Here is a 25,987-nt window from a genome sequence, read left to right as displayed (position 1 = left end):
ATGTGCCTGGGCCTTCTTCCATAAGCCCATTTCAGTCATTTCCTCAAAGAAAACTGTTTTTCTCACACAATTTGATGTAGTTTACATTCATTAAGCTGGCTCACACGACGGGTGTGACAAACATCCACAGAGCTGTGGCAAAACAGGAGACGGAGATGTGGGGAGCCAGGGAGGAGAATGGGAGCTCTCCCTTTCTACAGCAGGAGCCCTGGTGACATCCTGATGCACCTCGTGAAACACCACAATGAAAAAGGAAAAACAGGACTCGGGCTGGACACAAAGCAGCTTATAAGACAAATGGCAAAACCAGTATGACATAAAGCAAGGGTACAGGGGAGAGCTGGGCAGCAAGGCTGGCAGACAGCCCTGAGGGAAAGGCCAGGCTGTGCATGGGAAAGCAGAGACACCGAGAGGCTGCACACCAACACAGGTGCCTGGAGGCTGGGAGGAGAGAAAGCAAAACAAGACACCCACGAGTGACTTCACAGCTCTGCTCAGGCACCTAAGCTATGCCAGCAGGCTGAGAATTTTAAAACAGCTCAGAGTTAAGGACCTTGCTACTCCCAAACAACAGCTGCCCACTGAGCAGATCTGTACTTTACTTCTCCACTATCAAATCAGGAGGGGATGAGTGGTCATGACTAGGCCTTCTTGAACCAAAATGATCAGCAGTATGAGTCAGGCAGCTACACAGACTGAAGGGGTGCAGATGTACACCACCTGAGAAGTATGTCACATTGGCTTCAGTAACCATAAAAGCAAAGAGAAAAAACAGAATTTTCCCATTACTCAAAAAAAAAAAAAAAAAAAAAAAAAAAAAGAGGCATTTCCAACTAACATCTACAGCCCCAAGCCATCAAATACTGCAATCACATCACTGTGACATCTGTCCCTGCCTAACTCAGTGTAGGCTGCTGCAGTTGTTAACACAGGACCTGTGAATACTATTAAGGACACCTTCTTCAGTGATTAGGAACTTTTTGTTGTCAGTAATTCACCATCAAAAGGTTTTCTCTTGTGGATGAAACTGTTGTTACAACAGGTGATCTCTCTGCAAGTAATAGTGGAGAGATTACTGGGTATTAAAGGTTCTTACTTTAAAGAATTATTTAGCCTGAGCTCATTGTGTCCAGTTAGGCTGCAACAGCAGGCTTGAAGCAAACCTTTCACACAGATTTGCCACCAAGTTTATCCATGGGAATGCCCAACAGCTTCTGCAGGTCCAAGTGTTCAATATGAGCACAGAAGGATTTCTACAGGAGCAAAACAAATTGTATGGTAGAACTATACATGTCACCACAGCATTTAAAACAACTGTTTGAGTAACTACATCCAGGATCAGAATCTCGAAAAGACAACTGTTTTAGACCAGAAGCATGTATCTCAACTTCTACAACTGCACATCTAATGTAGCAGCACAAAACCATCAGCCACCTTGCTGACACTGCTGTCACTGCTGACTGCTCACACTTGTGCAGGAAGCCTCTGGGGGTGGTGAGAGCACACCCAAGGCTGTCAGGCAGCAAGGACCTGCAAAAGCACCCAAGAGAAAAAGGCACTATGGAAGAATCTACCACAAAAAGAGCAGGGTGCTTCACTCACCACCCGACACTGCAGTCACCCAGAAGACAGAGCAGTTCTGGAAACTGTGACTATAACAAGTTTCTGGTTGGGTCCCAGGAACAGCAAACTATCATCAAGAATTCCTCCTAAATACAAATTCCCCTTTCCTCACTCTACAAAAAAAAATTAACAAGAAAAGTGAGGTATTTTCATGAGGAAATGGAGAAGCAGAAAGAAGGCAAGTAAAATACTTTCCAAGTTGCACCTTATGACACCATCTTCAGCTCTGAAGTGCACCGAGAGGAACACAATAATCACTCCAAAATCCACCTCAGGAGAGAATGACTTGCTTAAATAACCTTCTTGTACTAAGTAAAGAAACCTGCCAAGTGACTTCAAAGCCATCCCACTATACCATACAGATTACACATACTTCACTAAATACACCTCTACTCTTGAAGGTTTGCAAGTGTTGTGCTGGCACTATGAGAAAGAAGTGCTTCATGACTGCAAAATTCAACAAGACTAAAAAATGCAAGCCTGTTGTGACCACTGATGCTGTGCTGAATCAGCACTACAACAGCAAGGGCAGAGATGTTTTTCAATATCCAAGAGGAGAGAACCTGTGCAACCAGGAACACTGCTCAAAGGCCAGCTCTGTGCCATTCACTTGCAGACAGTGGTGACAAGAACATACCTTACTTTTTTTAGTTCAACGACCCATCCCTCATGTTAGTATCACGCTCTTCCAATGAAAGGTATCACTCCTAAAACGGAACCAACTCAGAACTGTAGTTCCCTCATTTACATGAGGCAGAATTAGCATAATAGTATCAAAACTTGGAAAATATTTTACATAACAATTTTTAAACTATTTTGCCTGGCAAGCGCTCAGGAAGATTTAAGATTAGATGCCAAAGTTGGTCTGCTGGTCTGTTTAAAACTCTATTGGTTATCTTTAGTCATTGGTATTTCAAGTTATCAAGAAAGTTGTAATGTTGCTTGCTCTGCTCTCCTACACAGATTGTCATGTTTTAAGTAGTTTTTTATGGGTGGTCACAAATAATACTAAAACTTTATCCTCTATAACAGCTTGCCTATACCTTGCATTTAAGTCTGGTGGGTTCTCTAGATAGTCCTTTTTTTAAACAGTTGAACTTACTTATAGAAACACATAAACAAAGCACTGAATCATCTGAGGTCACTTAGGTTTTTTCTGAGTTGAGTTTTTTGGGTTTGGTTTTTTTTTTTTGGTTGGTTGGTTTTTTGGGGTTTTTTTTAATTAAGTAGTACAACAGCTAAGGACTTCTTAAAGAAAGAAAAACAAAGTCACTGCCAGTGATTCCTATTATTACAAAACACATTCCTCAGATTCACTGCAATCTTACATAAAAATTACAAATAACTATTCATGCAGTTTAAGGGCAGATTTTCTTCATTCTCTTTTAACATTTCTGGCACAGACCAGTGAAATTCTCTATGTCCAGCTTTAAAGAAATGCACTATAGATCTTGACTGCATTTTAATGACAGTGACAACTGCTTACTAAGCTTTTAATTTTCACAAAAATCCCTCGACCCATGAACTTAAAAGAGTAAGAAATTTCCCCTGCTCTTCCAAGGAAAGTTTAGCAATGTTAGACAACAGCTTGACACCAAGCTGAAGTAAATCTGAAGTAGTATCTGCATGCAGCACAATAAAACCCTAACAAACACTTCTGCATGTTTTCAACCTTTTTTCAGTAAAGCAGCAGTCACAGCTCAGGTCAAGCACAAAGGTGAAGAAGAGTGATGAGAAGAGACTAGCTAAAACACAATTACATGACCATAAACATATGCTCATCTAATGCATGAAATTAAAATTTTGTCGTGAAAGCTTGCTGGAGTACAGTGTTCAACCCGACTAAGCCAGTTGCATCAAAAAATCATCAGCATTTCTCAAGAAAACAAAAAGTTGGGGCTTTTTAAATCTTATTTTGCTCCAAGTAAAAACATCCATTACTTCAAATCACGCAAGTCCAAGTCTTTGTTTTCACACTCATCTCTTGTTATTTTAGCTCACTTGCTCAGTGAGCTAACCCAGACACCAACCCAGCCAACCAACCAACCGTTTATTCCCCTGATTTGACTTTAGGAAAGTGGCCTGGTTCTTCCCCAAGTGATGCAGCCACATGAACCACCTCCACATCTCTGTTGCTCTTCCAGTCACAAAATGGACACTGTCTTTCTGACTGGAGAGGCTGGGTGGGTATATTACTTTCCTGAGAATGGAAGTATGGTTAGAGAGGAAAAGGACGACTTTGTCTCAGAATGAAATAAAACAGAAAAGTAGCCAAGCATACAAATAAACAATGATATGGGAATAAAGAGGCCAGATCAGCACTGAGAAGTAACAGCTGAGAAAAGGGAAGGCCGTGGTATTCCATGGTCAAAAAAACCTCAACCTACTTCAGAGGCAAGCTGCAGCACAATGTCCTGTAACAGGAGAAAGTGCTATCAAAACACACACTGTCCAGTGGTCTTCCAATATTAAAGGAGTTCAAGTCTCACCAGCACAAGACATATCATCAAAAGCTGTCTCTGTATCTCTGGGCTTGTATGTGCTATCAGAATGAAAGGCCCTGTCCTCTGCAGCAGTGCCCACCCAAAGCTGCAGAGAGCACCCCATTAGTAGTGTCACAGGCACAAACCCTATGGCTTTGTCTATCTGCCACAGGTAGAGCAAAGAAACAGCAGGCACGGGACTGACTGCTTCTGGGTTTTACACAAAGGAAGGCATTCATGGGCTTTTAAGCCATTTTTAACCTCAGCACTTCCCCTCGTGTACAGGGAAGTTAGAAATATCTTTTAGTGCATGACCTAGACACCCAGCAAGTCTGAGCTGCAGCCAAGACTGCCCACCCAAAGGCTGTCTCCAGAGTCCAGGCTCCTGATTCTGCAAGGGGCACTTCAACACCAGGTCTGGAATGATTCTCTACCATTATTTCAGTCATGGTGACCCAGTGCCCATGGGCACAGTTGGTCCACTGCTCCTCCAGCACACCATTAGTACAGGTAAGCTCATACAAAATGACTGCTAACAGCCAGCAGTGGATCTCCTACACCACATTCACTTCCCACTGCTCTCATCATAAAGCAATTCCTCCAACAGGCTCAGGAGCTGTTGCATTACACTGCCCAGCTCCAAGAGTCGTATTTAGTTTGTTAGGTATCTCCTTGTTGAGTTTATACACAAACCACCCTATAAAGATATTTTAGGCTGCGACACGGAAACCCTGCAAGCAGCTGAAGAAACCAGTGTCATTGACCACCCTTAAACAATGCCTGCCTCCTATATAAAATTGATGTTTCATGCCAGTACCTAGCAATCCCAGATGCTGCCCAAAGTCTCCCCAGGCTAGGCAAAGTCTGGGTGCTGAAGAAGACAGGCTGAGACACTGCGAGGGAGGAACGAAGTGCAAGATCAAACAGATGCAGGGAGACTGGTGTGGCAAAGCAGGAGAGCCCAGAAGACAAGCCTGTCATCACGATGGGCCATCCCAGGCATACTTGAGGGAGATTAGGCAGCAAGCAGCATTAATAATGCTGTTTCAGCCTATAGAATTTCTGTGTATACACGGAAAATGTAATTAGCCCTACACTATTGAAAAGAAAATTGAGAAGACGCAGAACCAAAAGAATAAAATAAAGAAGTCCTCAAGGTCACCTAGAAAACCCACGGCAGAACGGAAATAAAACCCCCAGACTCCAGACCAACAGTCCATTTAGTGAGGTGTGCTAATTTCATATCAGAGGTGCACTCATTTAAATACCCACTGGTTATCCATGCCCTTCATATTATCTACAACTGGAAAAGACATAAATTGCCTTTTCTTACAAATGTATAGTTTTATCATATATGAAAACGTAGGGACAATTTTAAAACACAACCCTTCACAGAACAGATATTAAAAAAATTGTTCAACACTTACATCTGTGCTAAAGGTTTACGGGTCACTTTTTGCCTACCACTGTATTAATGACAAAATAAGCCAGTGAGTAAATTTCCAGGGGAAGGGGTTAACAGCTAGCAGAAATGTATGGAAGAGAGTAGGTTGTACTAAATCCATTATCCATGACAAATAAAAATAAAAATAAGGAAGACCTCACAAAAGCTAATGGATTTGCACCATTTCCCTCATAACTGTTTATTTAATGTACAGTCTTTCCTCGCTTAGTGTTTAATAGTGGTTTGCACGATGAATTGAGGAGAAAGCACTTGGATAAATGGTTTGAGAGGTTCCCTGAATGTAGGGTTTCCAAGTGTTCCTGGCCTCTTTACAGAAGCAAAGCTGTGCGCCATCCCAAGCCCTATTCAGCAGCCTCAACAGATCCCTGGCACCTCCAGCAGGCACACACTGAAGAATAACCATCCTCCTGCAAGAGAGACCTCAGTGCCACCCACATCCATCAACACACACATTACTTCAGCTACTTACATACACATTCTACTCTGTTTGTGTCCTATTTCTATGCTAGGTTCAGGGATACTTATTTCTTACTATCTTCCTTTTTCCTCCTCCTCTTTCTCATGGCTGAATGAAACCCCAGAAAGCAAAACGAAACACCTCCCCATGCTGCAAACATCCTCCAAAACGAAGCAACTCATGACTGCAGTGAAATTTTCATCTCGTTCACACAGCCCAAACCAGCACAAACTCATCAGGGCAGGGCCTGGCTTCAGGAGCTTCAACAGCCCAAATGTCATAACCTGAAACCTCATGGACTGAAAAAAATCTGGGACCTCACCACGACTTGGCATTTTTGCAAGCAGCCTACACAAATCCTCCTTCCACCCAAACACCAGGTACTACCACAGGCCCCTGGAGAAATGCCTCCTAAATTAAACAGTAAGATCAATGGCTCTGGAATGAAGACAAACCAGGAAAGACCAGTTTAGCTCTAGGATCAAACTAGCCTCCTGTGGGGAGGTCAAAACCCAGCAGCTACAGTACAGACACTCCTTAGACACTGGCACCTTGGTGGGACTAGAAACGCAGTGCCTGTGGGAGAGGGCTTTCCTCATCTAGTGGGATTTGGCATCTCATTTTTACTGTAACGAAAACTGAGCAAGAAATCTCACCTGAGAGGCACAACATTGAAACCTACACATGGCCACAGAGCAGCAAGCCCTCACTGGGACTATTGCAGAGTCAGAGTACTACCACCTATGGCAATAACCTCTTCCTGCATCTTCTGGAGTGCTGGGAAAAAAAGTCTTCCTGGGAGAGTCAAAAACACACCTCACTTGCACCAGAGCATTCCAACATAGGCAGGCTCCAATTCCAAGGTGGCAAGGAAATTATATATGCAAGCAGAGACAGGGAGTGAGCTGCTAAGCCATCTATCTGTCTGCATTGACTGCCATGTCACAGGCATTACAAGCAGCCCTCTCCCAGTCCTGGCTGTACCTTCGGTCTCCTCTGGCAGCAGCACACGAGTGCACACGCCAGCTCCAGCCCATGGATGGCTGGACATAGCCAGGGCCATGGCATTCCCACATGTGGCATGTGGGTTAAAAACATCATTTCCACCCTGGCAGCAAATTTCCCCTCCACCCTCCCTGAAAGTGCGGGGCACCAGCCCCCCCTGTGCCACAGCTGGGGAACCTGCACCAGCCCCAGGAGATGAGCAGCCTACCAGGAAGCCAGGGAGGGAGAGACAGGTGAGAAGCGTCCTTCCCAGCAGAAGCATACAGTGGCAGGGCGTGAAAGAAAGCTACATTGCCAGGTCTCACCCAAATCATGCTCAAGGTGAAGTTAGCTAAAAAGAACAATGCAGGAACTTTTTGTTGTGGGAGCCATTAATTCAGACATATTTTCTCCTACTTTTACTTTAAGTTTGCTACAGAAGCAAAGGCTTGTAAAAAGAGCAAGAAGCTGAACCTGCTTAGTCTTCAAAGTTTAATTCACAGTAAGCTTCATTAAAACTGTAAGAAGACTCCCTTTAATATTTATCTCCACACAGCCATCTCAAAAATAGACTTGACAATGAGAGGATATTTTGCCTTGAGTTTTTTAGGTGACTGTATTTTTGCAAGCATGGCTACACAGGGTGCAAATGGTAAAATACTAAAAGTGGCCAACACAACAAAGCTTGTCATAGAAAACTTCTGCAGCATGAGCCACTGAATCAAGTGCATTTCAGAATGCATAAACAGCTTCCCTAAGCGCCTCTACCAGTAAAACAGATTCGAAATTGTGCAGACAGTTTATTATTAAACACAGCAAAATGATTACATTAGAGAAATAATAGCTGAACTCACTGATGTGCAAAAAAGGAATATTTAAATCTACAATTTTTCCAAGGAAGCTAGCAAGTCCCTAATCAAACCTACATCTTGGCAAGAATAGAATTCACAGGTTTATTCATGTTATTTCCTGGGCAGACTAGTTCTACATTAGCAGAGCATTAATCAAAGTCTAAATACTTAACCAAATCCTGACTCAATATAAATTATTCCTCTGTTTAAAAGTCTACCTCATTTTTCCAGATGCCATTCCAAATCCCACAATGATTTTGCTATTTCATAGAAACAGTAAAGAAAAAGTGAGTTTCCTCAAATTCACAGGAGAGAATCAAAAGACATAAGACAGAGGCAGCAGCAGAGAGCCAGCCTGCAAACTCACTGAAACAGACTCAGCAGAAATAGAAATGTCCCTCTTCAGAGCACTCTAAGCTGGTAACAAACAGGATGTGAGCATCAGTCACTGTGTGCAGATAAGAAGTTATTCAGAATAGCAAGTTCAGGCACAGACTGGGTCTTTTGCCTGGTAAGGAAAGAGTGGGAGGAAGGAAGGGGTAAAAAACAGCTTTCAACCCACACACCCACAACCCTGCTTATTTGGGTTTTCCCTGGCTTCTTTTTAAGTGAGTTATCTCACAAGCAGTCATTTTTCATTTTCAGGTATGATGTTCACAGGACGTTCCCATGAAATAGGAAGCCTTTGTGTGTTTGTAGTATACTGAAAAAAAAAAAAAAAAATGACAGGCTCCACAGGAAAATGAGACGCTGTACAACCTCAGCAGCACCAGCAGCCCTGAGAGGAGCACTGGGGCACTTGCTGAAAGACACACCATTTACAGAAAAGGACTGATGCTCATCTTGAACAGAACAAGGAAAGAAACAGAGTCTTGAGTAGGCAAGGGGAAAAGAAATAGGATGGAGTCTAGAAACATCTGGATAAAAACTGTGTCGACTTCTACATGGGGCTTCTACATAAGTCACCACCTTCACCCTCCCACTCCTCGGTGTTTACTAGGAAGCTATTACTCATTCTGATCATTGCATACAAAAAGGCTGCTGATCAATATTGCACAAGAGTGGTAAGTGATCAGTGATTAAACTTCAGTGTATGAATTTATCTGACTTAACATGCCTGGAGTGGAAGGAAACAGGGAGAAACATTTCTGAGCAGACTCCAGTGATAAAAATCGACAACTTGCCCAACATCAGATGATGATGTGAGGAGTTCAGAAGTAACAAGGAAGAGAAGATGTATGATACTCTCAGAAAGTTAAAATGTTGTTTTCCTCCAAATTATTCATGATCAAATATGCATTTGAACAGATCTACCATCTAAAGGAAAAGAAAATCTCATTTAGGGATGCCAAAGCAAGGCTATTTTGATGACACAGGTGTCATGCAACCAGACCTGCTGTGACCTGAGTCACTGCTCCAGGTCTCCTGTGATCTTTTTCTTGATCGGTTTCACACAGGAAGCCTTCTTATCTGACACACCAAAAATAGCATACGGTTTATAAATGAAAACCTTGCTTCAAAAAAAGGCTGCAACCTTTTTTCTTTTTCAAAATGCAAATGCACTTTCAGTACAGTGCAACGATGACTGAAAGCATTTGCCCCTGCATTCCTCAGACAGATGCTTATGATCAGTTACATTTAGAGATGATAAAGGTAGGGAAAAAACAGAACTAAGGGGGGGGCGGGGGGGTGTCAGGGGGGGAAACCACAAAACCAGCAATTGGAATTGAACAGCTGAAGGCAAAAAGCAACCAAAAATAACATACAAACACTCCTACAATGAAAAATGCATAGCTAGAAAATGAAGTCTAAACTGCTGAAGGCCCTATCCAAAGGTTGAACAAAAAGGAATGGACACCTTATATTGACTCCATTCATCCTACCAATACTGAAACACTTAAACAGCAGTCATCTCACCTTTCAGAGTTGCATCATGTACCAAACCCTGCTGAAAACCAGTAACCAGCCTTTGAGGATGCTGGTGGTGTAGAAACTCCCCACTTTTTGCCCCACAGGAGGAAGCCAGTTACCTCAGCTCCAAAGCACCAGCCCATAAAAAGGGCTGGCTGCTCCAAAGGGTCCCTCTCTTCATAGCTGCACCCCGTGACCACAAATGCTGACATCTGCACTGCATGGTGAAGGACTCCTGTAATTACTGTGTTCTTCTTGCAAAAGACTTTCTCAGGCAATACTAAACACACCACTAACAGAAGAGTTTGAGAGAAACTTGACAGATTGTAGCTTTATTGCAACCTCTGGAATCTGGCTTTAATATTGCTGATTCATAGCATTTTTACCATGTTCATATTCTAGATGTTTCTATTAGAAAGTCATGAGATGGTGCACAATCATGGGGCGGGAGGGAACCAAAAAACCTTTCCAGCTGTCTTTGCTTCTATAAAAGAGCTTTAAAAAGTTCTTAAAGACTCTAAAATAAGGCACCTCACTTCATTGTTTTAAATAACAATGTGATTTTAAAGCCAATTTCATCACTTTTAAGATACAAATCTCTATACAAATAGCCTTCCGCACCACTCTTATCATATCCATTCATATTATTACACAAACACACCCTTAGATGCTAACATTACTTGGTGTAACTTAAAAGCCAGGCAACACAAACAGAAAATTTATTTGAGCAACTGCAAAATTCCCTTCCTTCCAAACAAAAGCATCTCTTGGTACACAGCGCAAGAAGTTTGAAGCTACACGTGGCATGGACTGAAAAGGTGTTTAAACCACTCTAGAACTGTTCTAGTTTTTCACCTGATTGCAAATGAGAAATCAACAAATAGTCAAAATACAAAAAAAAGGCAAATTCACTGATGAAGCAAGTTCTTCCCCTTTTAAATGCATGTCTAAATTAAAAAGTGCCAATTCAACAAGTTTGCAAACCCTGTTTTATAAATAACAAGGGGAACAAATATAAGATGATGTGGCACGCAAGTGGATAACTCTACCATAATTAAGACACAGACCACAGACTCTTGCCCCATCAGCCCAAGCCAGTCAAATGCACTTTCAGCACATTAGATACTACTGGAGGGTGAGTGCAACTTGAGTGCTGGTGAAAGAGCAGAAGGTAATTAGCAAAAGTGGTTAGATCATAAGCATATTTACTTTGAAACTAAAATAATTCAAGTATTTTAGCTGGCGAGAGGAAGACATTTTCCTAGTTACAGAAGAAAAGGATGAAAAAGCAAAACCTTTCCTACTGTTTCATTGCTACAAATTAAAATCAAAACTTTCTAAATGAAAACTTTATTTTTTTTTCAAACAAGAATGACTGAAAAGTATCTCTTAATGGAAAGGGTAATAATTACATTTTTGCTTTCCCAAATTCAAAATTGGTCAGCTCTAAAACCTAACAGCAAATGACACATCAAAGCAGACTTGCTAAGCCAAGAACAAGGAATTTTATTCCACAGAACAAATGCAGCACTGCCTGAGAGGCAGTGAAATACTACAGGTGTTTTAACAAAACCTGAGACAACAAAAATTTAGACCAAGTGGAGGTGTTTTACTAAATTTTAAATGCTGATTTGTTTTGGAAAAATCAAGAAAGATGGTTCAGGTTAGTTAAATCTCTTAATTTAGAGTCATCTGTTTAGACTAACTGGTTGCGGCAACACGTTTCCCAAAGAAACTTTACAGAGATTAGCTCAGGTGGTTGGAACATGATATTAATAATGCCAAGGTTGCAGGTTTGATCCCTGTCTGGACCATTCACTTAAGACCTGGGCTTGAAGGTACTTGTGCATCCCTTCCAACACAGAATATTTTGTGATTCAAGACGTACCACTGTAACAGCATCTTGTTTTTCTGGCACAAAGGCACATGCAGACACAGAAAGCTCTATCTGACAACCCAATTTTTGCTCCTATTTTACCTTAAAAGTGTTTGGATGATCTAAACAACAGCGTGACTCTGTAATGCTTTTTATATATAAAAAGTACTTATATATAGACACATATATATGGATAGATTAAAAAAAAAGAATTTAAGCAGAAAAGGGAGGTATATCTTGAACAATAAAACTGCATTTGCCTCAAGAGCTGGGAGCTAGCACCGGATTTAATCTTCTGTGCAATTTGTCTCTATGATAGCTTTTTTCCTCTTTTTCTGCCATGCAGCCAGAAGTGTAGAAAGTATTACATATCAATATAAAACTGTAAACCAAACGTACACGCTTTTACAAAAGCAAGGTCTGTATATTTAACCCTGAGCATTGAAGGGGGAAACCTTCAACTGTGTAGAAGAAGGACAAGAGAGAGAAAACACATATAAATTAGTGCAATGAGCAATTACATAAAAATAAATGCATTACATTAATTGCCAAAACAGGAAAAAACATTTTGGAAAAGTTCATTCTACTGCTTCAAAGCAAATCACACAACATGCATTTTCTAATTCTCAGCCATCTCAGCCACATCCTGACTCTCCAGCTTCCCATCTCTCCTAACTGAAGACTGAAAACCTACCCTTTCCATGCACACCATGCATTCCTTCTTACTTCAGCTATGCAGGAAAGCCAACAAACTACTTACATCATTATACAAGAAAAAGGTTTTTTACCCAGAGGATGGTTGGGCACTGGAACAGGATCCCCAGGGAAGTGGTCACAGCACCAGCCTGAAGAGTTCAAGAAGTGTCTGGACAATACTCTCAGACACAGAGTGTGATTCTTGGGGTGCCTTGCGCAGGGCCAGGAGCTGGACCCAATGATCCATTCCAACTCAGGATGTTCCATGATTCTATGATTCTATTAATGTGCAGCCCCTTAGTCCACAAGTACTTCAGGAAGGGTGGAATTATGTCAAAATCATATTATTCCACCTAAATTTATGTATAAATAGAGGGAAGGGAATTTATAAATATAAGGTTATTTATAAATAAAGTCTGAAGGGAATTCCTGCAGAAATTAATATCTTTTGACCCACGGTATTCTCCCAAAGCTTAAGTATAACTGTAGCTCCATATACACCAGCTGCAGGCAGTGCTTAAACCTGTCAAACATTCTCTCCAAAACCCTTCCAAGTGCTCCCAGGAGCAGTGGTGATCTCTGGAAGTGCAGTGATTCTGTTTTCCTGGGGCTTGAGCAGGCTGCATGCAACCAGGCACTGCAAAGCAGTGCTGCTGAGGAGAATCCTTCAAATACAGCATTTCCTGCATGGCAAGGACTTTAGTCCCAAAGATTAATCTCTTGTCCTTGCAAGGTCTATTTAATTCTTCTCAACTATTTAAAGAGATCTAATTGCAGAAGTGCTACATTTATTACATTCTGAACCACTACACCTTTACAGTGATGTTTAACATCTGTCCCGTTAATGTAAAACCAAAACACTTCATTAATGATTTCCCTATTTTTACTGAAGCATACAGAACCTACAAAACATGTGTTCCCACTCTCCACACTAAAGAGTGAAGAAGAAAGACAAAAGTATGTAAATGAAAGTTTGAGAGAAGGTATGTCAGCAACTAACCCCAGCCTTACATTAACCCCCACAGCCCCTGCAAGTTGCACTGTAGACACTTCTTTTTTCAACTGTAAACTCGGAAATACATTCAGTAAGAGTTGCTTCATCTCAGTGAGATCTTCCCACAAGCAGCAGGTGTGGGATCTCATAAACATAGCTCTGGAGCACAGGCTAATTTTCTGCTCAAAGCTTGAATGAGTGTGAATTCACCATTCAACTAGATTCTCTTATGCAAAATTCCATCAATAAGTTTCTGCTCCACGTACTGCCACAGACAATTCTCCATGCCATTGACACTTCCCTGTACAGAAGCCTGTTCATTCCTCTGCTTACCAACAGTCATCTTTCAGCAAGTTACACTGCTGCTTCAAAATGCTGAGAGCTCTCAGCTAGTGGTAAATTGCTACTCTTCTCTGCTGCAATGAAATATAGCAATTCAGCACGCCGTAGATAGTGTTTTGGTATCTTAAGTCACTGGCTAAGGGCAGCAATTTGGTTTCTTTTCTACTGCAACAAGGAAAAACCCATTCACATTTAAGATCCTTAAAATGAGTCCTCCCACAAATTCCTACAGTAGTTCACAAGACAATTTCTCCATAAGGGCCCAAATGAAATGTGAACAATTAAACAGAAATAAATTAATTTAACAACACTAATTAAAATAGACTGTCTCCAAAATTATTATGGATAACTAAGCAGGATCCAGAGGTATCGTTTATGGCCACAACAGCTACTTCCCACAGCTCTCAATCCCAATGCTGTTATTGATACTCAAGAGTCAACCAAAAGCAGCTTTTCTGAAGTCAGGAGTCCAAATTGGTGGAAGAACAGAAAAAAACCCAAGTAATTTTCCAGGCTAAGAAGGGCCAGAAACAACCCACAAAAAATTCAGGAGGGAAAAAAGTTGTATGCCAAAGCAAGAAGGTCACTCCCTCTCTTTCCCCCCTGCTGCTTATCTTACATGACTCCTATCACTGATGAGTTTGACACCACTTACAGCTACAAGAGATTTAGGACTCATTAAAAGCCAGTTTTGTTGCCAGCATGTAGATAAACTCTGTCAGCATCAAGACTCATAAATGTGCTAACTCTCCAGAAAGGATAACTATTTTATTGCCATTGCAATAAATGGCCAGACACAGCAGTGATGATGAGCATGTGTGGGTGCACTATCCCAACTACCAAAGAATGCAGCAGTCCAGCCACCTGCCCACTGAGATTCAAAGGCTGCAGGCTAAGAGGAATCATGGATACAGATGGCATGGCAGAGCCAAAGTATTCTATGCTCTCTTGTGTAAAGGTAAGAACTGCTGTGAGCTTCAGTCCTGGATGCTGATTTTGCCCTAAGTGAAAATACTTCAGGAAGCTCTTGCTAAAAGCAGCACACCTAAGGAATGAGTTTCTTGCCCCAATCTACGAGACCAGTTAGTCCCAGGGCAGCCAGACTGGAGAAACAGTCTGGAGAGAAACAGTTGGAGAACAGGGACATTCTCCAACAGCAACATGCCCGGTCCTCCAGAATATCCACCTTTGCCCACACCATTAAAGAAAGCGTATGGTATATTACTTCTGTGCCTGAATTCTTCCAAGCCAGAGAAAAGACACACAAGTATTAAGTCCAAAAAACTAAGCTACAAGCTGGAAAAAATCATCCAAGCACATATTTAGGATCCACTTTACCTTTAAGGATGTCAGAGCTCAAGTGTCCAGGACAGGGACTCATAACTGCACCTGAACCAACCACCCATGTTTCTCTGCTGCTTGTCAGTGAAGCCAGACAATAAATTTTGGCAATTACTCTCTTCCCCAGCTCATCCATAATAATTTCTCATCTATGGAGCTGAAAGAGTGCCCTGCTTTAAGCTAGCTCTGAGACACTGGAACAGGTGAGGAATGGTTGGGGAAGGGACTTCTAACTGGGTATTAGATTGAGTAACAGATGTTAGGAAGATAAATAGCTTTTTCCTTGAGACCAAAATATAACTACTGAATTATAAGCCAGTTGTTGCTACTGAAGAAAGAAAAATCTCATTGTTTCCAAACTACTTAAAAACTGACCAACTAGAAGTATCATAAAACCAGCAAGATTCTTACGTAGCTCATAAAATTAACTTTCCTCAGTATCTTCCTTTACCTAGAAGACCATTACCAGACTTGTACTGATTAAAAATACCAGACTACGTATCAAAAGATAAAAGCAAATTACTTAGAGATAACAAGCTTTATTAGTTTAAAAATACATATAAGCATGGGCCACATCTTTTCCTAGATGATTGCTAAGCAAAACTTAACCAGAGGTAGCCACATGGGACATTTTCTTAAACAAATCTGTGTTCACAAAAGCAACTGGATAGAATCATAGAAGGTTTGGAAGAGACCTAAAAGGTCATCTAGTTCCAACTCAGCCACCATGTGCAAGGATGTCACCCACCAGAACAGGACACTTCAAGCCACATCCAGCCTGGCCTTGAACACTTCCAGGGAAGCTGTGGCAACCACAGCTTCTCTGGGCAACCTGGCAGTGCCTCACCACCTTCATATTAAAGAACTGTTCACATTAAAGAATTCTTCACATTAAAGAATTTATTCCAAGCATCTCATCTAAATCTCTCCTCTTCATTTAAAACTGTTCTCCTTTGTCCTGTCGCTATCTGCCTGTACAAAAAGTCCCTCTCCCTCTTTTTTTTAAGTCTCCTTTAAGTGATGGAAGGCTGCGATGAGGTCTTTTCCCTGTAACCTTCTCCAGGCTGAACAACCCCAGCTCTTTCAGCCTGTCTTCTTGAGACCTGCTCCTGCCCTCCGACCATCTCCGGACCTCTTCAACAGGTCCCCGTCCCTCCTGTGTTGGGGGCCCCAGAGCTGGACGCAGCACTGCACGTGGGGTCCCACAAAAGCAGAGCAGAGGGGCAGAATCCTTTCCCTCGCCCTGCTGCCCATGGTGCTGTGGATGCAGGTCAGCAGAGAGCTGGCTTTCTGGGCTGCCAGTGCTCATTGATGGTGCATGTCCAGCTTTTCAGCCATGAGAACCTCCAAGTCCTCCACAGGACTGCTCCCAGTGACTTCATCACCCAGTCTGTGCTCGTAACTGGGATTGCCCTGACCCAGACAGAGCACTTTGCACTTGGACTTTTTGAGCTTCATGACATACTGCTTTGTTACAGCCACATGCAGGGACACCATGACCTCATCTAGCAAGTCTGCCCAGTCTTGCAATGACAGAAGCCAACTACTTCTATATGCTAATCCACCACTGCTCAACATACAAATGACAACCAGCTAAATTAAAAAGTCGTACACAGTCCTTTCTTCATAAGCGTTTGTTATTCTATACCATTCATTTGTATTAACTAGATTTATGATGAAGATACAGCAACTAGCTGAAAATAACACAGAAGGAGCAGGTATAAACAACTTGCAGACTGCTGCCCAGACCCTGCTGGGCCAGTCATGTGAACGACTCTACCAGAAATACAGTCATGCTGCAGGACTGAACTAAGGTTCAGTGGAGACATGGTAACTGCCTGAATCCAGAGCAAAGAAAGGTAGCTTCTCCAGCAACTCAAAGGCTGCTTCATGCTGCCCAAAGAATATTCTCAACTCCTCAATTATTTTCAACTGCTCAGTTATGACCAAGACTTTTAAATGTTTTTTCCCAAGGTCTTTGCCCAGGAAAAGAAGTCACACAGCACAATTTGCTGGGCTCTTTCAGACAACATAAAACACTTCCCTTTTAGAAAAAGAAGAGGGAAGTCTAAGGGACACATATATAATAATTAAAATGTATTCTTTGATGTCTTGCTGAAGAACTGAAGTGCAAGACAGAAGTGCATACATTCGGCCACACCAGCAAGCCCAGTTCATGCCTGATGTTCAGCTACAGCTGGAGTTTGCACAGCCACCATCGTGGGCCGGGTGCTCAGGGCCATGCCTTGCCACAGTCACTAATGGACATGGGAAAGAGCTCCTGTGTGTCCATATCCTTCAGCCCATCATCAGCAAGGCCTCCTGTGCTCAAACCAGAGTGAAGTTCCAAGATCTGTGCTTCCTTTGCTGGCAGTGACAAGGGCACTTCATTATCTCTCTGACAAATGGAAAGAAACACAGGAGGTGATGAGGACGTAATGACAGCAGCATGGGAAAAGCCTGACAATTGATTTTATAGACATCCTTTCCTCTTCCATAACAGCTTTTCAGAGGATGCACAGCACAGGTCCACACAGAGCCACCTCTACTGCCAAAACTGAGAACCTTGGGCAACAGAAACTAACCTTGAAAAAAACACACACGTGCACACATCCTGGTGCAGTTTTTGTTGGACAATTTCACCCATGTCTTACGGACCGAATCCAGCACCAAGCATGTATCTGATTGAACATATAAGTAGCCCCAGTGGTTTAAGTGCAGCCTGTGCTCTCAAAGGTGAGAGCATCCTTCACCCCTTCCCTTCCTCATCTTCTCCTGCTGTCACCAGGTCAGCTCTGAGCTGGCTGGAAGCCACAGGCACAGCCTTCATGCCAGATTAAACAGAGCGGAGCCCATGGCCCGTGCTGACACTGCTGCTCCTCTGACCACAGTAACCATGAACTAAACAGGGAGCTGAAAACAAATTCAGCTAAATTAGCCCAATGAAAAATAACCCAAATGAAAATCATACAAAGAGCTTTCAGCCTGCTCATTACATAGTTGCACATGTGCCAGTCTGAGCTGAAGAGGGGCTTGCAATACAGCCCCAGATTATTAATTCCACCTCCCAGGTAAGAGAACGTGCATGAGAATGGCAGCTCAGACTCTGATCACTTCAAATCTGCTGTAAAGCACTAAGAAGAGTCATTAACACAGGCTACTTGAATAACAAACAGTAGTACAGGCCTGCTCCTAAGGGTAAACTAAACACACACCTCCAGCAGAAGAAAATGTCCCACTGCATTTAAACTTCTGTTCATGTCTTACCTTTACCTTGGGGCAGAGACTACATCCATTACCCCACCAAGCAGTCGTGCACCATGCAGCTGCCACCCCTTCCTCCTTAAGGAATGGCTCATCTCAGCAATCCCAACCGGCAATGCCCAGCCTCCCCATCATCTCTATTCCCCTTGTCATGTCAGCACAACTGTGCCATGTCAGCAAAACCTGGACTGCACTGTGACCTGAACTGGGGACTTAAGCTGAAAAGCAACACAAGAATTAAAAGAAGAGTGAAAGATAAATCCAGCCACACCAGTTGTTTGTCACACAAGACAATGAAACATAAAAGAAACAAAACTTTTGTGCTGAAACACAAAAGTTCATGTGCCAGGAAGGTGATGGAGCAAACAGTTGGAAGCGAGGGAGTGAAAACACAGCTGAGAAAGGGGCTCATCAACCTCACCACAGCCCAAGCCCAATGGGTAGAGAGAGCTCATTCCTGATTCCCTACACTCTTTCAGTGCTGCTTAACACGCTTTGCATCATCTTTGCTGTGGGTGAGGAGCACAGAAAGGGCCAGTTTATTTAACCTAAGTGGCCAATCTCCTCTGGTAGGTAGGTCAATGGCCTGTCACAGCGCAACCAACACCTCAGTTACTCAGCAGGGCACCTGCCTGCGGGCTATCTTAACTGACAGTAAGATAACACAAATACCTTAGATACAAAGTTCAGAGGATTCCCTGGATATTGCCAACTCTCCCGTCATTACTTGAAAAGAACTGTTTGTGCTTTGAACAGCTCTAAAACAGTTAACTCAGGAAGGTTCCAATGCAAAGAGTTAGCTCTGATGTAGTCAAGCAGCTGGAAGCCAGTGAAATTATGAGTGTTATTTCCATGCACAGCTTTAGGAAATCTATTATTTAAATATTCTGTATAATCCTCAGGTTTGCAATTCAAAAACAAAACGGAAAGGGTTCAAGAAAAGTTCTCCATAAATTGTCCAATATCTTGCAACTCCATTTACAGTATGGTTCTACAGACTTTTATGATTTCTCTAGAAAGAGATGACCCTTGCTTCTCCACATACCAATTTGAGGAGAAAATTTCTGATTTTAGAGAGTTTTTTTTGTATGAAGACCAAAGTATAAGAAAATGTATTTCAAGTTAAACTAGACAAATTCAAGTTTAAAATCACAAAATATCCTTTTAATAATTAACAGTTGCGCCAGCTTATTCAGGACATTAATATTTTAATGGAGTCCATATCACATGAAGCCTTTAACATGAATCTGAGGGGTTGTTTTGTTGGGTTTGATTTTTGGTATTTTTTCACTGTAGCTTCCCCAGCTGTTATAAATGCAGTGAAATTCTGACACTTCTGTTATTTGGATCAGTCTAGGTGATAATTTAAAAACAGGGGAGATTATTTCCATCCCCAGTGTGAAACTGAACTTTCAAAGGAAATCACAGTGGCATTAAAAGAAGGAGGACAGGGTCCTGTCTCCCTCACCTTCGTGCATATGCAGATTGGATCAGGAGATTCTAAAAAAGAACAAGCAGGGTTCTTTCCCTCTCACTCCAGGTAGCACTGATCTTTCCACAGGATTTTACCTGTCAAAAGCCCAGATATTATCACATCAGAGGGAAGTTATTTGCAGGAGGCACTCCTGAAAAGTTTCCCAAAGGGTTTCCCATGGCTCCTGTCAAGATGCCCTGGCAGAGCACTTATGAAAGACAGTGCATTAGATGAGGACAAGTTGGACATCAGCTCTTGCAAAGCTCAAGGACCACTCAGGAGTCCTCAGATCTCAGAGCCTGCTCCAGACGGAGGAGGAGCCTGGCTGGATCTCCATGACCCAGTTATGGACCACATACTTCTAAGAATAACTTCCACATCAAGCGAGGAGAATTTTCTTCACCCATCCCCATAAACATATCCTTTACCCTCATTACATTTTTATTAAGACATCCCTCAACATAAGTGCCAAATAAACCTTTCAGATACTTGAATTTCTTCAGCATGCACACAGCCAGAAGCATGTGTGTATTTCCCTATCTCAGACAATGCTGAGCAGAAACAAAGAGGAGCCCTCTTGATAGGATGGATGCCCAAAGAAGCAGAGACCAGGGAAGAATAGCAGAGACAAGCATGGGGACAAAAGCTCCAACCTTTACAACTGGGCTGTTCACTGAGACAAAAATAGTGCAGTGAAGCCAGCGAGGTCAAACATCATTTCCCCTCATCTGATAACGATGACTGAGGAAGTTTGAATTCATAAAAGGCACAGACACATCACACACCCTGGAAAGACAATCCTACTAGCCTTTGTTCAAAGCAGGAATCCCTATATGAATAAATCGGATTTTCAAGGGAGGCAGAAATAGGGCTTGTAACAAAATTTTTCAGCCACCCCTTAGCTGGAGCAGCACTAGTGGGCATAGCTATAATCACAGCAAACCTACATAATGGGTCTGAACTAGCTTAGCCCTTTCCCTGCAAGCAGAGAAGCTGCCACATCAGTAACTCCGTTGCTAGGGCAACTGCTTACTTTCCATATCAACTGCAAACTCGTTGCTATGGAGACACATATACAAGAAAAATTCCTCTCTATAGCCAAGGACCAGATGGTAGGGAAGTCATGGACTAACGGGCTGTACTAAGTGGGACGCAGACTACAGGACATTTAGATCTGTACATTCACAATAGGATTAATCTCAACAAGTAAATTCACAGGTCTGGCAGTATAAACAAAGCCAGAGAACTCCACATCTACTCCCCATCATGTGACAACTTCATACTCTGGCCAACTATTATTAAACTGCTGAGCTCAATGCAAAGAGGTTTGTACAATCAAGGGCTCAGCATTTTCTCTTCTTCAGCCCAGCTCCCTGTCTCGATCCAGATCAGTCTCATCACAGTTACATGAACAGCCAGGCTTTTGGTTTGCCAGGTAAGCCTGATGGCACTGCAGCTGAAGTGGAACAGCAGCAATGCAAAAACAAATCCTCTTTTCCCCGGCATTCCACACCAGACTTAAAAGCACTAGGACAGGGCAAGTCAAAAAACAAAGTCATGAAGCCTGTCCTTTTTATTTTTTTTCCCCCTCTCCATTACAATGATCTCACATCAGGAAATTCAAGCATTCTTATGCATGCAGAAAAAGCTGCAGACTATTAGATGCATATTTAGCCCCATGAATATAAACTAATGGAACTCAAGACTGAGAAAACTACTATGCAGGGGGAGTTCAAAAAAGAATTAAGTGTTCAGCAGAACTTATTTTAGAAAAATGATTACTGAAAGGCTACATAAACAAACACTGGAAAGCACAACTACGAGAGGAAAAGCTTCTAGCTTTTCACTACGTGTCAACGCACATCACCGGCAAATGCCTGCAATTCCCAGCACTGATTAACTCCTTCCCCCCATACTGTATGTGTTTCAGAGCCCATCTTGTTAGCATTTCATCACTGCTATCTGCTAAATGCTGCCTTTTTCTTTTTTCCATACAAAACTATTGAAACAGACAGACCCCAACCCTGCAATTTGCAAGAACCGTCTGCAAAGAAGCAGCATAAAATGACTCTTTACAGATGAAAGCCCCCTGTTCCTCTGCCCCAAGCCCCACACCAAAACCACAGAACACTTTAGATGGACACCTTCCTTCTGAACAGCAGAGACTTGCTGCAAGGTACCGAATCAAATCCAAGTGTTCGTGCACACACCAAGGTATTTTCAAAGCCATCAGTTGACATTTACTGCTTTCCAAGTCCGCAATTAGCTGTCAAGCACCTGATTCAGCAACTCTGACCCAGGGCCAACTCTGCACTCAGGACTCTGTCTGCCACATCCCTTGGCCAGAACACGACGAAAAACCCAGCAGGGGACTTGAATGACCTGCTGTGGTGCATTTTACATTTGAGATTCCCACCTCATTCACCTTAAAATCTGGCTACCTGCAGTTATTAGCATCTTCAGGAAGTGGAAAAAAAAAAAAAATCTTTCTCAAACTCTGGGATTTTCCTGGAATTAATAAAACTCCACCTTGTGATTCATACAGGCAAGGCCTTCCACCATACCTTCTTGCCTAGCTATGCAACCATGGCCGAAATCACAAATTTGAGACGTGGGTGACCAGTCCTGCATTGTGCTGCTCCATCTCCCCACAGAGCAGCGGTGCAGTGTGGCATTGCTCGGATGAGCTCAGTGGATGGCCGGATATTTGACAGATACACATGAAGACAAATTCCTCATAGGAAGGAAGCTGAAATCTAAATAGTCAACTTGTAAACAGAGGAAGAGGGACAGAACAAAACACAAATGGCAGAGTTAAACACACGCCTTGCCAGTTACCATATTTTAGTGGGTTTTGAAATGCATTGTGTGAAGACTTCTTACAGTCTGGGACAGGGTCATAAAAGTCTGTTGTGGCATTTGTTATTATAGTCTCATTTCCAAACCAGAATTTAAGACTCTGGCTTACATAAAACAAGATCCGGTTTGGGAACAGGTTTTTTTAATCCCACACACAAGCTTTCACAGCAATTAACTGATAAAAATACAAACATACAGCGTGTGATATGAGGACAGTGGATTCTAGGTAATACTTTTTAGAAAGAAAGAAAAAAAAAAGGATAGACGTGTCAATCTTTTAAAAATGAAAGCTCAGTAGAAAAGAAAGTTAACTCATCTAAAATGAAAAGTTGCTAGTTTAGGACAGCGTATGACTCTTCCTCTAGAGTTACTTGAGCTTCTATTCCAGAGCTTTTAAAGTTAAATATTGCACACAAAATAGGGAGAACAGCACCACCAAGAGAAGTTTAGTTTCAGGGTAACAAGACAATCACAGCATTTAACTCACTGAAGTACAAAAGCTGAGTGCATCTGTTGTTTCTGCCAGGGGGAAGTGTTCACTTTCTCATCTTCAGCCAATTTGAGAGACAGCCCACAAGTGATGTGATTTTACCTGCTATTTATTTCCCTAACCTGTGAGAAGGCCTCTGAAATTAATCTGCAAGCCAGTATTTTTATCATTATATTCATACCTGGCCAAAGGTTTGCCCAGTCCACTGCTTCTTGAGAAGGTCCCCTTCGGAAATTGGTCCTGCTCCCAAGCAGACTGACAGAGTAGAAGGCTATGCAAGGGACTGCCCCCACAGCTCTGCTCACTCCCATTCCCTTGCACACAGCCTCTTCCTGCAGATGCCGCAGGGGAATCGGCAATCAAAGCTGGAGACAGCACCCAAAATCCGAAAGCAAAGATGTGCGTGCTCCCAGGGCTTCTGCTCCACACCAACTGCACAAGTGACATCAGCCCAAAGAACACCAGAAATTTTGGTGAAGGGTAACCTTCACCTTTGATGCCAGACCTATCTCCTCTCTTTGAGGAGTTTTTCTTTAAAACTCCCTTGAAATGGAACAAAGCTTCATCACCATTACTCTCCTTATGTAAAAGAAAGAAAAGTTTTTTGGATTACAACACAGACCAGGGCAATAGCAATGGACTCTTACATAAGGCATACCCTTTCACTATACATTTGTATAAGCCAAGAACAGCAAGCAGCCTATTTATAACATGATTACATTCATCTAGTATAGCTGGAAACCATTACCACAGCATGATAACTAAAAACAGTATTTAACCACTATGCATGAAGACGCCAGCTGGGGGGAAAAAACACGTACCGAACACTTTCTTACAGATGTCTAGACAATGAATTTAATAAAATCAGAATGAGCAATGCTAAAGAAATGCTAGCTCTCTGAACTTAATCAACTACATTACCAGGCACAGGGCTGCACATTCTGTATTTCACTGTTAAGGACATATCCTGCAATTAGCAGGTGAATCTTTTCAGAGCCAGTTATGTTTTCATGGTTCCAAACTCACCTGACTTCGGTCTTTGTCCACTTTCTTAAAACACTTATTCAAGGATAGATTATGTCTCACAGAATTTTTCCATCCAGTGGGTGCATTTGCAAAATATGGAAAGTGTTCCAAGATCCAGTTGTATATATCCTTTACGGGCAGTCTTTTGGTTGGCGAATCCTCAATGGCCATAAATATGAGGCAGCTAAAGGAATAAGGAGGTTTGCAGTTGGGGTTCTGCTTGGCATCGTAGGGCATGTCAGAGTGGGCAGGAGACGGCGGCGTGTCATCACTGATGTCCTGAACTGGGCTAACGCTCCTCAACACCGAGTCCCCAAAGCTTTTCAGCAAGTTCTTGCTCTCATGTAACCAGTTCAAATTAGTTAGTTCTTCATCTTCCATGGCCCCTTTATCTAATCTGATGGCAGGCAAAGAGAAATCTAGGTCCTCGTCATCATGAAGTGCCTTTGATAAATCACTATCTTGATAACGCTGGCTCAATCCACTGGGAACACTAATTCCTGAGCCCTCTGGCTTCTTACTGGGAGGCATGACTGGACCCATTTAGACAGCAGCTCCTGGGAGAGTGAATCCAAAGAAAAGGGAGAAAGAGAGAAAAGTTAGCTCGTATAAAGGTCCTGTGTAATATTTTGACAGCTTTTCCCTAACTGGTCACTTGGCCTTTTGCCATCTGTATAAAACATGACAGTTTCACATAACACTCATTCACAACTGTTGAGTAAAACAATCTAAAGTCAGCACAAGGGAAGAAATTTCAGTTGATGAAATAAAATGATAATCCAGATACATCTCAGTTCTGCATGCACATGAAGTCCCACACAGGAAATTCCACACCATGTCTCTTTAAAGAGGAAGTGGTGTTTTCAAACTATTGAATACTCCAATTGTATCACTTTAATAAGGATATGAACTAAAAAAAAAAAAAAAAAAAAAGAAGAAAAAAAAAAGAGTGACTTATGGGCCAGTTGCTTTGGATTAATTTCAGCTGTTTCACATTTCAGGACAATACAACAGCACCATGATTAAAATCACTCTGGCTAAAGGCCTAGTGAGACAAACATCCAATCTGACTTGGTTGCACCAAAACTCAGAAACGAGAGCAGAACTTCAAAACCAGCAGGTCAGGAGAAGGTAGGAGGGAAAGCAACACCCGGTAGTTTTGGGCCCAAGGCCAAGAAATGGGGAGTCAAGTGCCAGAGCAATAAAGCACTTTAAAAATGTATGTAAACAGAGATGATTTTAACATAAGCTGAACTTATTTCAAGCACAGTAGAAAACAAGTCAGAAAGACTGCTGCGATGCTCAGCAATGGCCTGTGAGAGGTGGGATGAGCTGCTGAGGGTACTGCACCAGCAGGCCCTGGGGGAACGCCTGTGAGCACTAATATTTGGGATTACCCGAGTACTTCAGAAGCCAAGTGAAGTTGCTCTTGCCCAATTTGAGAGAAGCAGATAAGCCAAAAAATTCTACATCAAAAGCAGGAGACAGGCTGCCTTAGCTTCTACATACAGCCAAACTGCCAGGAATTAGGTCTGGAGACATGAACAGAAGGGGAACAAAAACTGCTGGACGGAGTTAATAACAGAATTTAAATGGGCTAAACTTTCTGCACAAACACTGAACAAGAACAAAATGATTCCCGGCACCTAAAACACAACCCCAGCAGTTACCTGAACTCATGCACTCACACAGTCAATACTGTAAATTAAAGGCAAAAAAGCTACAGGTAATAACAGAATGAACTATCTGCAGAGAAAAATAGAGCAACACAGCCATTATGGGAAAGAGAAATAATGGACTTTAATTCAGCTGTCATAAATGGGCATAAATGAACACTTTTAAGTTCTTTGG

General features: G+C 42.3%; 1 protein-coding gene across 6 annotated transcripts in view; it reads right to left on the bottom strand.

Annotated features, from left to right (window-relative positions):
• The window catches only part of FOXN3 (forkhead box N3), a 199,328-nt gene that overhangs the window by 100,949 nt on the left and 72,392 nt on the right, over positions 1 to 25,987 (bottom strand). For all 6 annotated transcript variants that reach the window (XM_083864082.1, XM_083864086.1, XM_083864087.1 and 3 more), the window contains one exon: positions 24,137 to 24,693. In XM_083864082.1, coding sequence (XP_083720208.1) covers positions 24,137 to 24,679 — 543 coding nt within the window. In that variant the 5' untranslated portion in view covers positions 24,680 to 24,693. The remainder of the gene's footprint in view (positions 1 to 24,136; positions 24,694 to 25,987) is intronic.

This window comes from Zosterops lateralis, assembly GCF_965231275.1.
Source record: "Zosterops lateralis genome assembly, chromosome: 6".
Classification (NCBI taxonomy): Eukaryota; Metazoa; Chordata; class Aves; order Passeriformes; family Zosteropidae; genus Zosterops; species Zosterops lateralis.
This window is presented reverse-complemented; position numbering and strand designations above follow the sequence as displayed.